This window comes from Ammospiza caudacuta, chromosome 9, assembly GCF_027887145.1.
Source record: "Ammospiza caudacuta isolate bAmmCau1 chromosome 9, bAmmCau1.pri, whole genome shotgun sequence".
NCBI classification, from domain to species: Eukaryota; Metazoa; Chordata; class Aves; order Passeriformes; family Passerellidae; genus Ammospiza; species Ammospiza caudacuta.
In genome coordinates, this window is record NC_080601.1 from 29186371 (window position 1) to 29203532 (window position 17162).

The window sequence follows — 17162 nt, forward strand, 5'->3', positions numbered from 1 at the left end:
GGGAGGAGCACACCAGCATCTGCTCACAGCACCTCTTCCCTCCCTATGCCCCACTGGGACCAGTTTGCCAGCTGGGCTGTTCCTGGGCTCTGAGTCCAAGGGAAGCAGGCTGCTTGTCAGGCAGGAAACAGTGGCCCCTGAAGCTGGGGGCTGAGAAGCAGCAAAGGCAGGTTGTGTTCAGGTGGTGTGGAGGTTTCCTGTGTGAGCAGGACTGGGTCACAGCACCCCTGCCTATGCCAGATCTCCCATCTAGTCCATGTGAAGGCTTTTGGCACAGCTGTGGTGATCCAGTTCTGACAGGAACCGTGCTGGCACGTGGGTCTCACCCAGCCATGTGGCTCTGCCAATGCCCAGCTGCCTCCCAGGGTGGGTGCAGGGCAAGGGAAGGAGCCAGGCGGCCAGGATGGCAGTGGCCAGGTGAAGACAACACCCACGCTGAGATGTGCTGTGAACATCTGCCCCTACCCACAAGCTACTTCTATTTTTGTTCCATCTCATACCCTGGCTGACTCAGAGGAGGGGAGTGAGGGGGGGGTTAGGTTAGAAGAAGCCAGATGGGAGGACTGCAGGGGAATTGAAAGAGGAAGAGGAGTCGCTTCAAAATCGGTAGTTGCCATTCTTTCAATCAGCTTTTCTTTGCACACTCTTTAGTGCTTCTCTGTTTCAGCTGCAGGCAATTTGAGGCAGGGATGGCACTTCCTGCCTGCTCTTGAGGTGAGCATTCTTTCAGGGCACCATCAGAATAAATGACACCCTGCTCTTAGATAGCTCCACTGTCATCTGCCTGGGCTTTAATGAGCTTGACTGGAGTTCACCCTTTTGCTTAACTTCTTCTAGGAATTTCCACTCATCGTTTTGGTGCCTTTACAAAACTACCTACAATGAAAGGGCAAGTGCCAAATTTCCTAATTCCTGTGTGTCTTAGTGTCATGACTTCTGGATACAGGCACAGTCAGTGGTCTGTGGTGTAAGTCTTGCACGTCATTGAGACACAATCTTGCAGCCACATGGAAAGGGACCCTCCACTCAAACAGCCATAGCAGCAATTTTCACATTTATTGAAGGTGGCCCTCTCATCCTTGTCCCCATTGCTTCAGAGCTTTCACTAATTTTGCAGAAATGGCACATCATGCTTTGTCCCAGTCTACTGCTCTTCGTTTGTTCCTTAGGCTGTAAACCTTGGGCTAAGTACCAGCATCCTCGGGGTTGTTCCCCAGGCAACAACCTGGGGATCGGTGTTCTCGCTGATCACTCAGTTGCCAAAGCTGCCTTAACGCAAACCATGGCCTAAACAGGGAACCCAACTCTTTCCGAGGGGATCCAGGAGCGGGCAGCTCCCACCCCGCGAGCAGCAGAGCTCTCGCAGGCAGGAATGCCTGGGCTCAGGCTTTTCTGGGGGTGAGAACACACAGTGAAGGGGGAATAAAGGGAAATGCAACTCCATTCGCAACCTGGTGCGAGAAGCCTGCCCCAGCGCTGCCCTTCCTTCCTTTCTCCCTTCTTTCCTTCCTTCCCCTCCATCCCCCCGCACGCTTCCCGATTCTCCTGACGCGCTGGGGAGGGGGCGGGGGTGATGTCGGGATGACCCCCATCCGATGAGTGGAGAATTTTTGCAGCGTTTTTCAGCTTCCTCTGCTCCGATGCTGACCTACCGCCGCTAGGGAGGGAGGGAGGGAGGGAGGGGATCCCCGCCAGGGGGCGGGCGCGGGGCGGGGGATCTCCATCTTTGGGAGGCGGGCGCGTCACTCCCCTTATATGGGCAGTGTCGTCACGGCCCGGCCTCCCATTCATATAAATGCCCGGCGGCGCCGGCCGGGATTCCCTGCCCGGGCTCGGTGCGGCCCCGCGGTGCCTCCGTCCCTCCCGTCCCATCGCCGCCGGCTCCGCGCTAGCACCGGGCACCCTCCCGCCGCTCTCTCCGCTCCCGCCCCGGCTGCGGCGGGGCGCGACCCTCGGCCGGCATGAAAGTCACGTCCCTCGACTGCCGCCAGCTGCGGAAGCTGCTGCGGAAGGAGCCCTCCCGCTGCCTGGTGCTGGACTGCCGGCCCTACCTGTCCTACTCGGCCTCCTGCCTCCGCGGCTCGCTCAATGTCAACCTCAACTCGGTGGTGATGCGGCGGGCCCGCGGCGGGGCCGTGCCGCTGCACTTCGTGGTGCCCGACGCGGCGGCCCGGGCGCGGCTGCTGCCGAGCACCGAGGGGGCGGCGGGGCCCGCCCGCCTGGCGGCCGTGGTGGTGCTGGACCAGGACACGGGCCACTGGCAGAAGCTGAAGAAGGACAGCACAGCCCAGATCGTCCTCAACGCCCTGCTGTCCAGCCTGCCGGAGGCCGGGGCCAGGGTCTGCTTCCTGAAAGGTGAGAGGGGCGGCGGGGACCCGAGGGACCGGGGCTGGGGGAGAGCGGCGCGATCCACCCTCAAAACTCCCCTGGCTGGCGGCGGCCGCCCCGAGGTGCTCCCGTTCCCCCTCCTTCGCCCTGCAGTGAACCTGATTATTGGTGGAGGGCAGGGAGGTAACACGGGGATTTTGTTTCTTTTCCACCTACTGGAAATAAATCCCGGATAGACTCTGCGGGCTGAGCCGAAATGCCTTTCCGCTCACCCCCGCCACGCTTTTAAGAGGCCGAGGGGGAAAGCAGAGAATATCAGTAAGGAACAACAAAAGTTGCCGATTATCAAAGGGGGAGAGACATCGGCGCTGTGAGGGGAACAAAATCAGCCCTGAGGATATGAGAGACGAGGCCACCGCTACTCGCTCTCCGCCCGGTGACACACGGACACCCGCACTGGGGACCCGAAACTCGGGGACCGATGTCCGCCCCTCCACCGAGGGCGGAGAGGTTTCTCTCCGTCGGGCACATCGGGACTCTGGCAGGGGAAACCTAGAGGCGAAACTCCGGTGCTCTCCGGGAGACAGAAATACCTCCTCCCCTCACGTGTATTCGGGGTATTCGATTGCGGTTCTTTGTTTTCCTTCCGTGTAAGCCGGGCTAATAAAACGATAAATAGCATAGCGAGCATAGCAGCCCGCCCTTTCCCTGTCCTTCCCCCCGCTTCTGGCAGCGCCTTTGTCCTTCTGCCCTCTCGGTTTCCCAGCGCGGCCCCCACCTGCCCCGGGAGCGGGGCCGTGCCCGGCGGGGCCGCTCCCGCCCGAAGCTCCGCAGCCCCGGGGCTCCCGCAGCGGCACCGCGCCGGAGAAGGAGCTCCCAGAGACCCCCTTGCCATACCGTGAGGCCATGAAAGGGAGGGGAAAACCAGGCGATGTTTCTTGAATGAAGCCTGTCCCCGTGTTCTAATGGGCCAGGGTTAATTCACTTTTGATCAGCCTTTTATCGCTAGTTTTTGGCCTGAGGTACCCAGTTTTAGCTTTCTGTAATGATCTCCTGCTGGGGCAGAGGCATCTTCAGCCTGGGTATTGCCTGGTACCGAGATAGGGGGATGCTCCTCGGCTGTTTGCCACCACCCTGGTTCTGTCCTGCCACTATCAGCCTTTGCTGGGTCTGACAGTCACCCCAAAAGCACAAATTCTGCTGCTGGAGGGTAGAGATACTGGTGCTGTGTCATTCAATTCCTTAGGGACTACAATAAGCTAGAGATGAAGAAATATCTTCAGGGTCACAGTGGGAAGTCTGTGGTAAACTAGGGGCCAAATTAAGCTCTGCTGACTCTCAAACTGCTTGTTTGGCCACACGATCATCCTTTCCTCTTCATGTACCAGCCCCACACTTTGAAGTGGTGACTGTGGGCAGTTTATCCGGAGTGAGGGGTTAGTGTAGGCTCTGCTTTGTACATCTTGTGAGTTGTGAAGTGTCTTATCTTGAAAGCCTGTTGATTTGAGGGTAAAGACATTTCCTCTCAGTGTATGAGAAAGTTTCCTGCTGCAGTTTCCTTTTGCTTTTCTGGAAGTGCTTGGGGCTGCAGGTTCAGGCCCATGACTCAGTGGGCAGCACTGGTGATTCACTGGGGCCACCGACCCCCAGGAAGCTGTTGGCCTGGGGGAAGATCCTTGGCACAGGGGGGATATAAATCACCCAGGAACAGTTTTCTGATCGGAGAAAGGGTCCTTTGGAGGCCTCTGCTACCAACTTTGCAAATAATAGGCTGTAAAACCACCAGGAAAAATCCTCCTTGAGGTTTCCCCTTATATTCCTGCTCTCCCTAGGCATGGAGAGCTAGGAGAAGGTGTTGGCTATTTAGGCGCTAAGGAGGTCTCATGGCAATAAAATATGAGGAGGTCATCAGGATGCTGAGGGTCTAGTCCCAGAGAGGGCAACTGGAACTGAGTCATTGCATGCCAGGCCCTGTTTCCTCGTTGCTTTCTGGCTTGCAGGGTCACATCTTTCATCTGTGTAGGTGCAGTTTCACTGTGGGTGAGCTCAGCCCCAGCACAGTGAGAGTGGCTGTGTGTCAGGGGGAAAAAAACAAGATAAAATAACGGATCCTCCCTTGGTGCTGATAACATTCTATTACTTATCGATTAAAAGGGAAGTGCAGCTCAGCTCTCCTTGATGAGCAACCAGAGTATTTGCAGAAATGACCTCAAGGAAGGTAGGTTGAGTGGGGAGGGGGAAGAGAGGAGATTGCTGGAGGATGGGATGAGCAGATGACTCACTGTAAGAATGGCCTGCAAATATCCTGATCCCCAAGGCTTGTAATTAACCATTCACCAGCTGCATGTTAGCTGCCCCAAGAGACAGAGACATGCATGTCTGCTGGAACACACATGCAAGTTGGGCTTGGGCAGATTTCTGTGTTCATTCAAGTGCAAAAACAGCGACATAGGGTGTAAACGGGGATCATGGCTATTTATATAAACTGGACATACTTTTCCTATGTGATGGCTGTGACTGGGGGCTTGGGGGAAAGATAAGGTCAGCTATGCACAACAAGAGGATTTAAAAGTTCACCCCATGAACTTTTGGAGTTGGAGATCAGAGAATTCTGTAGAGCTTCTTGTGTTTGTTTTTTCACACTCTGAGTTGCTAAGGATATAATTTTTTCAACCCAGTTATTGAGGATATCATTTTATCAAACACCTCCCACCACCACCCTGGTCTCCACGGTCACTTGACTGCTTGGACCGCTGCCTCATGCTGTGAGCTCTGGGATGAGCTGGCAGAATGTGGCTGGGGGTAGGAGGGAAGGTGCAGGTGCTGAGTGCCCCTTTGCTGCAAAGTCACTCTCCTGCCCTCTGCCATGGAAAACAGACTTTCATCACATTCAGGGAGCTTTGGATCGTGCTGGCCACTTGCAACACGAGGACCCCACGGCAGGAATGAGTGGGCGACAGCAGCACGTCATGAATTTGAGCACACAACTGCGCAAACATTGCAAAGAGATGAGACACCGGCACTGTGACAGGGGCTGAGCCGTCCAAGGTGGCGGTGCCGGGCAGCCCCGGCTCTGGGGCTGCTCTGATCCTCTGCACTTCCCTCGTTTCAAAACCCTCCCTCGCACCCGGGCACCCGCACGCAGCTTATCAGGGTGAAACAGTCGCAGGTGAATGAATCACAACGGGAGGCTTTGCCTTCCAACCGTGTTTACTTGAGGGCCGCACTGCAGGATTATTGAATGTGGCTGCTCAGGAGCCATTCATCTCTGCTCTGAGAAAGCACAGGTGGCAGACATGTGGCACACTGCTGACGGTTCCGGGCTGCTTCTGCCACCTGACTTATTCAGGTACTTTTTGGAGATGTTCTTCCATGCAGAATATTCCCAGCCTGGAAACAATTTAGCTGCCGACAAACTTTGAGTAACAATGTAATAATAGGATTAATTCCTTCTCGTTAGCAGCGCACTCAATGAAATGAACGCAGTACTTAACCGTGCAGAATAGCTCATGTGGGGCTATTCAGTTGTCAAACGCTGTCACAGGATTTCATTAAGTTTTATAGCTGTTATTTAACAGATTGGTTTCAGTGGGACCATCTTCATTACTTCACTGTCTTCATGCATTGTGGTGATTAATGAGAACACATGCAAGCATCCCCCTCTTGTGTTTATGTCCATTTAAAAATGCAAATAAAATATCCTGTGTGTTGTTGTAGTGAATGTCTTAATGACAGGTTTAGAAAAGATGATTCTGAGTACAGAAATCTCTGCCTCAAATGCTGGAATTAGTGCTCATGGATAAAACCAGGGGGAAGGGAGTTTAGTCCCCACTGCACTGGAGTTAATGGTTGCTAGACTCAACAGAATTACATTTGCTAACAGCTTTAGTCTGGATTCACTGGGTTTTGGCAAGTTAATAATTGTCAGTGGTATCAGAGGTTTTTCCTTGGGTGCCCAAAATCTTTTAAGCAAACCCATTTTTGCAGAGGAGCACTATCCTTCCTTGACACTCCCCTGTACTCATTGCTGGGCACTGCTGTCCCACTGCATTGCTGGAGCTTTTTTTGTCCTTCACTTGAATTAAACCAATCCTTGGGAGGGCAAATATTCATATTTTCTTCTTTTTGTTGTTTCCCTAGGGGGATATGAAACCTTTAACTCTCAATATCCTGAGTGCTGCGTGAATGGAAAACTCATTTCCCCAGAGAGGACGGAAGCAGAGAGGAACCTTGCCAGCCACTGTGAGAAGCAGGGTGCCAACCACAAACCTGCTTATGACCAGGTGTGTGTCATGGCTGTGGTAGGTGACCTTCCCCTTGGGACTTCTCCCTGCTGCCACCAGGCTCTCCTGGAGGCTGGCAGGGTGTCAGTGGGCCTGGTGCTGCCGTGGGCAGTGAATAAGTTGTCACAGTCCAGGCTGAGCTGAATAAATTTCCCTTGTGTGCTGCTGGTCAGCATCACCTCCACCTGGCTTCAAAATTAGGCAGAAGGAGGCAAAACACTCATCTAGCCCCAAAAACTATTTATGAGCTCTCTTATCACACACCCAGACAGAGTGAGCTGTCAGCAGCTTACACCTCCAGAGGAGACTGAGAATGGGCAAGGGAGAGGCTGCCAGGAGTGTCACTTTTCTAGCAGACAAAGGAGCATGTTCTGCCCATGACTCCTCTGACATCTCAGGAGGAATTTGAGGCTGGCAAGGAGCCAGAGCCTCTGAGAAGTGAGACCCACCCCTGGGCTGGGGAAGTGGGGTTTCCAGAGGGGAAGTCCTGGTGTGGCCCCAGCCCGGGGGCGATGTGCGCTCCGAGCTGTCACCCTGCGGTCCGGGCGCTTCCGCCGGGGCGAGCAGTTCCTGCTGCTCAGGGGAGTCCCCCCGTGACGCCTCTCTGCTCCCCGGGTGCCTCCCACACCAGGTGCCCTCCTGCCATCGGGGCTGCCTGCCAGCTGTCCCTGATGCATGGGAACCACCATGTGGGCGGGTCAGGGGCAGTGGAAAGGCAGTTTCTTGCAGCTGGGGGGTGGCAGCAGCTCCTGTGCATCATGGAAAGTTACCTGCCAGCTCAGAAAGCTGTGTCACATGGTGGCTGTTCTTTGCCATCTCGTCATCCAGCCTTTGCTTGTGCTGAGGAAGGAGGAACTGAGATGACGTCTCAGAGCGGGTGCTGTGCTTCAGAGAGGTGTGGGGTGAAGGCGGATGAGGAGCCCCTGTCCAGTTTTTTTGCTTTTTTTTTTGTTTCACCTTTGGAGATGTGACCAGAGGGGCAAAGCCCTGGCTGAGCCAAAGCAGCCTCTTCCTCTGTCCTGGTCTTCCTCCCTGCTGGATGTGGCTCCCTGCCTTGCCCCATTTTGGTAAAGCCTCAGTGGGAATGGGCACCACCTATGAAAGCACTTTGGGTGCACTGCAAGGGGAAGCACTTTAAAGAAAGCCACAAATATCCTACACATGAGTAGGTTGGGTCTGACTTTGTACCTTGCAGATGTGGACAAGAAAATGAAAACATTTTTCCTGCATGGGCTTGGCCATGGGCCTGATTCATTGGCCCTTGCTGTGGGAGCTATGTCCAGCAGGGAGCAAGATGAGGAGAGAGGGAGGGAGTAGGCACTAACATGGGCTCCCTTGGTCACTCTTGGGTCTCAGGACTTTGGAAAAAAGAACTACATGTTTCTACTCCTTCTCTTCCAGGGTGGTCCAGTTGAAATCCTGCCTTTTCTGTACCTTGGTAGTGCCTATCATGCTTCCAAGTGCGAGTTTCTTGCCAACCTGCACATCACAGCCCTGCTAAACGTCTCCAGGAAAAGCTCAGAGTCCTTCAAAGACCAGTATTGCTACAAGTGGATCCCAGTGGAGGACAGTCACACAGCAGACATCAGCTCTCACTTCCAGGAAGCCATAGACTTCATTGGTAGGTACAAATGAACAAATTTTCAGATCTTCATGTGTTTTAAACTCATTTAAAATGTAAAATCAATTAAAAATACATTTAATTATTGTTAAAATAAAATACACATTGAAGTTACTAAATTTTGTGAAGGAAAAAGCCCTAGTTCCTTGGATTTGCATGCCAGAGTCAGTTATAACCAGGTGAAGCAGTCAGCTCATTGCCTTACTGTGCTGAGATATCCCAAAGGTGTGGGGTCTTAGAAATCCATTGTCCCCCCTTATCACAGAGCTCTTTACATTCCTCCTTTTGATCATGCTGGTATCTCACCTTTTAATCGAATACCCCAATGCAAAAAAGAATGAGGGGGCCTTTAGAAAAGTTTGTGCTATTCCATTTCAAATCTTCCTGTGTTTGGCTGAGTGGGTGAGTGAAGGTGAGCTGTGCCAGGGAGCACAGGAGAGAGGATTCTCCCTGAGAAGCACAACACGGTTTTGTGGGGTGGAGAAGCCTTAACCTGGGTGGAGCTCATGTTGAAATTGGTACTGTTGCTCTCCAGGAACATTCAAGAGAGAAAGAGAATAAAACACTGTTACAGACTCATTGCTCAGCTGAATTTGAGTCCTTCAACAGTGCAGGCAGAATTACAAAAACCTGACCTGAGGGTGCTCTCTAAGTCCTTCCTCTTCCCGGACATCTCTCACCTTTCAGGGAAATAATAATTTATTGCACCTTTCTGTGCTATCCTCAACCCCTTCTGATAGATGTCACTTAGAAATTTCCCAGATTTTGAGGACAACTTTAATTTTCACTTTCTTTTAAAATTGGGCATGTGGTGTAGATGCTGGGGATGACTCAAATCCATGTCTTCCTTATTTTGTGCAGTAGCTAAATATAACTGGTCGTGGTGGTAGTCCCCTGGCAGACAATTGAAGGCAGGCAAATGATAACTTCCTCAGCTCTGTGTGTTTCCTTGAGCACTACACTCACAGTTATCCATAAATTGGAGATTAAACATGTTGCTCAAGGCAATGGAGTAAAGGCAAGTCTATTTTTTGAACAGTGTTTTTGTGTGGAAAGGGCTTATTTTAAGCACATTCTCTCTTATAACAATCATTGTGTTGTGTGAGTAACCACAGTGGCTCCTGTTGTGTCAAATGGGTGCTTTGCATAAGCCTTTTATATCCTGACTTAAGTCCAAGCATCCTTTAACCAGGCTATAATTAGCAGCTGCCTACCAGCGCTGTGTGCTTTGTGGTGAGGCCCCAGGGACTGAGCTCAGCCTCTCCACCCAAGGGTACCTCCTGGTACTGCTGCTTGCTGCCAACTGGCCAGGCAGGGAATTAGGATTTTGAAAAAAAATCCTGTTTTTCTGGCAAAGATTATGACAGCCCCTGCAGTTTTTGAGTGACCAGGTAGTGGGAGGGCTGGCCAGGCTTGGATTTACACAACATTTTGAGCTGCAGGCAGAGAAATGCAGCTACAGCATTGCCTGCATCACAATGTTCTTGAATGTCAGTTGTTCCAAAAGAGAAGTAGGCACAAGGAAGGAGACAAGGATGGACTTTCCTAAAAAATGCAAAAAGAACCAAATCAAGATCCACAGATTCTGAAACCATGCTCAGCTCTGTCACAAGCTGGGTTTTGTGCTCCTTGTCTTTTAATCTCCATGTCACCCTAGTACTCAAGAGAAAAGCAGGCCTCTCTTTGCTGCAGCCTGGCTGTGTCCCCCCAGCCCTGGCAGTGTGGCAGTGCCCTCCCCATGCCCGCTGACGTGTGCCATCTCTCCGCAGAGCAGGTGCGGCGGGCGGGCGGCAGGATCCTGGTGCACTGCGAGGCCGGGATCTCGCGCTCCCCCACCATCTGCATGGCCTATCTCATGAAGACGAGGAAGCTGCGCCTGGAAGAAGCCTTTGATTACATCAAGCAGCGCCGGAGCCTGATCTCACCAAACTTCGGTTTCATGGGCCAGCTGCTGCAATATGAGTCAGAGATCTTGTCTTCCACCCCCAGCCCCCCCGTCACCTCGTGCAAGAGAGAAGCCGCATCGTTCTTTGCAGAGGAACTGACCTTAGGCAAGAACTTTGAGGGCTCGTGCTTTGCCTTTCCTACCTCAGTGTTGAGTTCTGTGCCCATCCACTCTCCTGTCCACCAGCTGAAGCTCAGCCCGATGACGGCGTCTTCGTCCTGCTGAACACCGTGGGGGCCTGGAGCTGCTGTGGTTCTGATCCAAACTGTGATCCCCAACAAGAACATTTCATGAATGTGCAATAGAAAAACTTCATCCGCTTACTCTGAGATGGAGTGGTTGTCATGGGTCATACTTCCCATATGCTGTGACTGTAAGATGCAAGAGGTTTAAGCATGGCAGGTTTTCTGAACTTTTATTGTCCTTTTTTAAAAAAAATACAAAGTGCTTTTTTAGGGTTTTAACCACATAAAGTGCACCCACTACTGTATTTCCAGATTCCTGGGGAACAATGAGAAATCCATTTAGTATGTTCCCATCTCCTTCCAATCTTGTTTCTGAAAAGACCCTTACTTAAAGTTTCAAGCAATAAACAGCAGCAGCAGGGAAGCAAGCAAAATGAAAAGCACTACCTTTGCAACCACAGAGGTGGAGGGAGTGAATATTTGTTCGAATCTTTCTCTGGCTTTCCTCCTCCCCTCTCCTGTGTTGTGTTTCAGGTAGCCAAGGGCTGGAGTGGGGAGGGGGAGCACCTTTTCCAGGACACTGCTGCACAACCAGGTGAACATCCCCTCCTGTGCTCCAGCCTCCGAAGTGTCAGGAATTGTCCGCAGTGTAACTGGATACCAACCCCGGCCAGTGGGTCCATTCAGGTGTGGCATTTCCTGTACTTCTGTATTTGCCTTTGTACTGGATGTGTTTTTAAGTAAAGCAGGGACTTAAGGACTATCAGCTACCCTGCTGAGCTATTATCCTCCCACCCGTCTTTTAAGAACAGCCCTAGAATACTTGAATGTCTCAACAGTCCTCATCACATCCACATCCCAGTTGTAAAACACTGTAACTGCTGGACTTCACACCAAAAAAACCTGACAAGCTTTCAGCTCCAAAACAACTTTTTCTCCATCCCTTCCCAAGTGTTCCCACTGTGTATCGTGTATGGTCAAGTGGTCTTTTTCAGTGTTATGTGACTTGCTTAGAGTGTGTGGTCACCTCTAGTCAGCCTTTGTCCAGAAAAACATTATTTCTGTCTTGCTCACATTGGCTTCTGTGTCCACAGGGAGTTCAGAATGAGTGTCTCTGTCTGTTGACCTTTTTAGTATTTTTCAATATGTAATATGTATGGGAAATGGCAATAATTTCCAGGAGATCTCGTGAATGTGAAAAAAAAAAAAAAACAAAAAACAAACCTTGCAATGGTTTTTATGGTATGTAAAAAATAATAAAGGAAAAAAATGCCAGGAAAATAAAGCTGTTTGTTGTACTTGGATTGATCTGTGAGAGTGCTTTGGGAGAGCTTGGTGGTAGGAGAGGTCACCTGAGAAAAACACCATGGTGTAAGAAGGTAGGAGAGATGGGAAAGTCTCACTGTGCTGTGTGCTGCAAAGCCACCAAGGTGCATCACTAGAGAGGGAAGGTGAGGGGGAGGATTGTTTCAAACAGAATGACATGAGTCACGGTGGCGTCACTTCCCAGCAGCCGGGCAGGCACTTCTGGTTTGATTCATGGGTGTTTTATTTAAGATTTACCATCTTGCTGAAGATGAAAATCTGAACTAGGCACGGCCCCCACTTCCTTCCAACCCACAACAAGGGCTCCTACTTGCCCTGGTCCTTAGAGCAAAGCTTGTGTGTGACGTGCAGCACCTCTGGGTGCCAGGAGCCAGGGCATGTGGGTAATACTCCTCTTTTCACTTTTGTAAATGAAAAAAAATTAAGTTAGAAGAACCAGCATGTCTGATGCATTTCATACCCCTTTTCTTCTTGAATTTACTAGGCTTTTTCTGGCTCATCACTGCAGCACATTTATGATCTGCAATTCCAAATTATCAAGTTGAAAAATCTATGGCAATATCTGGGTTACAGAGCATATGTGCACATATATATCTGTTTGTAACTTCTTACCTCCAGGGCAGTAAATCTGACAGGTGAGAAGGTCTTACTGGAGATGTGCCTTGGATTTGTCACCCAGTGTCAGAGGGATGTGTCAGCAGCCCTGCCTGGGCTCTGGGAAACCTGAACATGGGAACCAGCAGCCAGGGAGGTAAGGCAGATGATCTAGTAAGAGCAGATCAATTAATTTTCTGAAAGATCTAATTGGTCCCCTTGGGAAACTCTGGAAAAGGCTTTCTGCCTCTCAGCCCATGCAAGCACCAAGGCAGAAAGGCTGTTGAGCTTAGTGAGAGTCCAGAGCGCTGAGACCTACAACCAGCCAACATTTCTCATTAAAACTGCACTGAACCCTTCTGGGTGGACAACCAGCTTTGTTTCTTAAGGATTGGAAAGCTGAAACCCTCAGCAGAGTCAGTGATGGAATATTTGCAGGGCTCAAGGCAGTGGCTGAAGGGGTTAACAGAGGAACTGCTGACCTTGAGTTTGACCAAGGCAGCTGGAAAAGATCACGGGCCAGGGGGAGGAGCCAGGTGTTGGCAGAGAGGGAAGGGAGCTCTTATCCTGGGCTGTAAGCACGGTGTGTTGGTGGATAGTGTTAGCAGGGGGAGATGCTGGGCTGGGATTCAGCAAGGATAGAAGGCCACAGCCCTGTGGGAGCCTGAAGAGGAGCTGTTGTCATGCCTGGACACAGGAGACTGATGTTCATGCTCCTGCTCAGGGCAGGAGTCCCCTTTTCTTGGCTGGAGAGGTTTAATTCACCTCTCCTTCTTGCAAAAGGAAGTCCCAGCCTGCAAGTCAGAGTGGGATGCAAGTGCTGCCTCCCAGAGGGTTGTGCTCCCATGCTCATGCTCTGTATTTCAGTGCTAGTGTGAGAGCTCTGCTCTGAGCACTGATATCTGAAGGTGAGTGTATCAAATTGGGTAGCACCTACCTGGGGAAAGGCGATGTGTCTGAAGTCACATATGCAGGGCAGGGCCCCTGGTTCTCTGCTTCCAGACAGCAGCACCCAATAGGTGCCTTCATCCTTGGGGAAAGGAACAGTTCCACATGTTTTTGGTTTGTGCACTAAGGAAATTCACCAGATTTGGTAGGATGGAATATTTAGGAGGCTTTTATAGCCCACATGAGCTTGGGTTTGAGTGGCTCATTGCTGAGGATGGAAGCTCAGAGCAGACAGGTGTGTGGGGAATGTCAGAGCTGAAGGCTGGAAGGCTGAATTGGCTGGTTCAATGCGTCTGTGTCCATCTGCCTGCAAGGCTTCACAGAGGAATAGGGGCCTCAAAACCAAAATTCTGATGGAAAGTAGAGACCCTTTTGGCTATAACAGCAAAGGTAAGGCTGCCATCAGGATGCTTTCAGACTTTAGAAGAGGCAAATGAGGGAAATATGGCAATGCTATACTCTGAGACAAAGCTTTAGTTAGAGTTTATCCACTATGATACCCAGAATCCACAGAAGATGAGAGGAAATGTCAGAGAAAAGGAGATTTTGCAAGTTCTGTGGAAGTTGTCTATGGAAGTGCTAGTTCAGCACTGTGCTGGGATGTGACATCTCTCCATTCACACTCCTGATGGTGCACCCTTGTGTCCTGGACAGCTGGGTGCCTCCCAGGACCTGTTTCAGATCCTGGGGTCTGAACAGGGCTTGTGTCATGGAGCTTTTGGTCCCTTGCTTTGAGGCTTGCAAGGAGCAGTTGTGTTGCAAGCATGAGAGCAGTTGCTCAGCCTCTGGCTCTGCTCTGCACATGCTGCCTTCCCTTTCTGTCTTCAACACAGGCAAGCATTCAAGAAACTGCCACAAAAAATACATATCTTTACATCACTGCAAATCAGATTGTGAAGAAATCTAGGATGGAACTGGATGAGTGGGTGCTGTCCTTAAGTGTCTCTAAATATCTTTTTAGTCCATACATTTGCTGCTGTGATTTGCAGCCTATTCTGGTTACAAAGCACAGGCTTTCTGCAGCTTCTTCCTGCCTAAAGATCTTTCCAATAGGTAGAAATTTCATCCTTACCAGTAAAACCCAGGTAAAACTGATCTGCTCCGTGGGGAGCTGCTCCTGAGGTGCCCATCCCCAGTCCCTGAGCACCACAAGTTAGGGCAGCTCTTCTCAGCTTCTTGCCTTATGGTGGGAGCTTCTTTATTTAGGAGACAAAGCATGAATGAAGAAGGTATTCTGCAGGTGTTGTCATTTGTATGCTAAAAACAACACTTACCTTGCAGGGAAGTCAAAGGTCCAAATGTGCCTGTAACATGGGAAAAAAGATGTGTGAGGCCCCAGGTATGGTGAATTTGACCCTCCATCTCCACTTTTCACAGTTTCATGTTAATTGGAGAGTAGACACACTGCCAGCTCACTCTCTGGGGAGAAAAAGGCAGGAACCAATTTGCAGAGCCACATAAATATGGAAGTAGGATTTTTTTTTTTGACGTGGGAGGTGTTACCAGTACCACACATTACGGTTTCTTGGCTTTATCACATCATAGGCTTTTACTGAGACATGAGTAAGTTTGCTAAATAGGAAATATGAAAATAGCTTGTGAAATAGGTTGAGTCATCAGAGAGAATCAAATGGAGTTCTGACACCAGGGCCTCAGTTGTAAAGTCCTACTTTATTTTACCATTGCATTAGAAACTTTGGGGTCATTTCAATCTTTTTATTTCGGCTTCAAAATTTAAGGTACTCTGACCTCTAAGTAAAGTTTCTAAATCCATTCACGTTTTCCATCAGCAGTGGTGATACATCCCTGTGTCCTGCCTACGAACACTTGCAGGGAATGTAAAAGTTATTGAGACAAACGGATTCTGCAGGAACAGCTGAAAGGCTCAGCACTTCTTCCAGCCTTGTCCAGCCATGGAGAAGTCTGGCCCCTAGACATCCCTTTCATGTACTAGCCTGTGGAAGTCACTGGCTGTTATTGTAGCTTCTGGGAATCCCAGCAGGACACCAAACAATCCCATAAAGGCAGCAACTCCAGATCAGGAGTGACCATGGTAGATAGAAAGGGGGAAAGATCCTCAGGGACAGCATTGCCTGGGGACTCCCAAATTTCTGTCAGGGATTGTTCTCATATCCCAGAATGTGACCTGTGCTGGGCAGATCATGGGTGGAAAGCATCTCTAGGACACAAGCTTTTCTGGGAGCCATGGGATCCATAGGACACACTCTGCATGAGAGGTGGGAAACACCTTTAATATAAATTCTGCCCCAGCCTCAGCCCAGGCCAGCTGCAGTCAGGACTAGGACTTGACAACAGGCACCACACAAAGGTTTGTGATCTGCTGGGACTGTTAGAGGCTCAGAAATGAAAGGCAAACTGATAAAGGCCTCAGTTTGAGCTTCAAACCCCCTTGGCATAACCCTTTCCCTACATTTGGTTTTCTAAACCAATCATGTTAGTGAAGCTAAACATTTGAGTAAGTGTTAGTTCGACCAGGTTTATGTCTCCCAAGTGACATGACAATGTAGTTTTTATGGGGTCTCTCTTTTTTTGGGGAGGGGGTTGGGGGTTGTCTGTGTGTGAATAGTGGTTTATTTCTGTCACAGTGATTCTCCATTTCTGAGATCCCTTTGTTAAGCAGACAGTGGGTGAGTCATCTCTGGTTATTAAATTGCCCATACATTGTGAGCTGCCTCCAGGCCCTGAACCAGCCTGTTGCCTTGGTGGGGAGAAGAGCCCCCCAACACAATGGGATTTGGATCAGGCCCTGGATGAATCTTTCCGTTAAATCTTTATTTTAAGGAGCTGTTTGTTCTAATTGGAGCTAGGACTTGCTTCTGCATTGAAATGGCATTTGAGGTCTCCAGGACTCAACTGGAACAACGAGTATATCCTCTCTGCTCTAATGCCTCCCATCACATTAAGTCAAGTTAACTGGAAAATCAATTGACATGAATTCCAGCATGACCATTAACTTCCATCCATCTGGCTGGGCCCAGGGTAAGAGATTCCTGACAGGGATGGAGCAGAGCTGTGCTCATCTCCTAGATACGCTTGCAGCCCGAGGTCTCCCCAGCAATGCCCACATTGCCCTGAGTAATCACTGTGGCTAACAGAGAGCCCAGGGTCAGGCAGGCTGGGATCACTTGTGGGCTCTCCCTGTGGATTTCCAGGGCAAGTGATGCAGCCGGTCCTGCTGGCACAGCCACGTTTGTCAAAAGCACAAAGGAAGTGAGTGAGACCTGGACTGACCAAGCTGACCAGATGGGTCCCTTGAGTATAGAGAAAAGGACTGTAGCAGCAAAACTGTGTTTTCCACAGGACAGCTCACTTCTGCAGAGGATATTTCTGCTCTGTTGGTAAAACAGAGCTGTGCTGATGTGGCTTTGCTCATGTGAGAAGCATTTTGGTGCTAGAGTGATCCTGACATTCTCTCTTAATGTTTCTCACAGGCTTATCTGTATGTCTCTGGATCCTGTCTTGCATCAGGGATAATGATATCCATCTCATTCTGAGAAAGGCATAAAGCTTTTTTCATGTTTACAATCCATATTAGACCCATGACAAAGACTCTCCTAAGCACAAAATCTTGTTACCATGATGTATTTATTGTACTGTGCTTGTAAGTCCATATGTTCCTTATTAGAAGAGCTTGTTGTGGGGTTTTGCTTTTTTTTTTTTTTTTTTTTTGTGTGTGTGTGTGTGTGTGTGTGTTTTTTGTCCTTTTCCCCCAGGATATAATGTATTACTTAGTTAACAACCAAACCAATTGTGGAGCACTTTCAGAGAGCCTCTGCAGCCACTCTGCCAGGCGATGGGAGCCCTGGGTGGGTGGCGAGAAATTCGTGTGCTGCTGAGTGCTAAAGCATTGACATGGCTCAGTTTACTAAATCCAGCTGTGAAGAGCAGCTGGTTTTCTGGCAGTCAGCACG

At 50.1% G+C, this 17162-nt stretch overlaps 1 protein-coding gene across 1 annotated transcript; it reads left to right on the top strand.

The window, feature by feature from the left end:
* The first annotated feature begins 1961 nt into the window (after positions 1–1961).
* Positions 1962–11597, top strand: DUSP5 (dual specificity phosphatase 5). The gene is made up of 4 exons (XM_058810541.1): positions 1962–2355; positions 6469–6611; positions 8013–8232; positions 10002–11597. Exons 1-4 carry the CDS (start codon positions 1962–1964, stop codon positions 10400–10402), a joined length of 1158 nt encoding a protein of 385 aa, XP_058666524.1. The 3' UTR covers positions 10403–11597.
* The last annotated feature ends 5565 nt before the right edge of the window (positions 11598–17162 follow it).

Coding starts and splice junctions, on each gene's coding strand:
- DUSP5 (XM_058810541.1), top strand. CDS start 1,962: ATGAAAGTCACGTCCCTCGACTGCCGCCAGCTGCGGAAGCTGCTGCGG. Junction 2,356..6,468: donor CAGGGTCTGCTTCCTGAAAG/GTGAGAGGGGCG, acceptor TTGTTTCCCTAG/GGGGATATGAAACCTTTAAC. Junction 6,612..8,012: donor ACAAACCTGCTTATGACCAG/GTGTGTGTCATG, acceptor CTTCTCTTCCAG/GGTGGTCCAGTTGAAATCCT.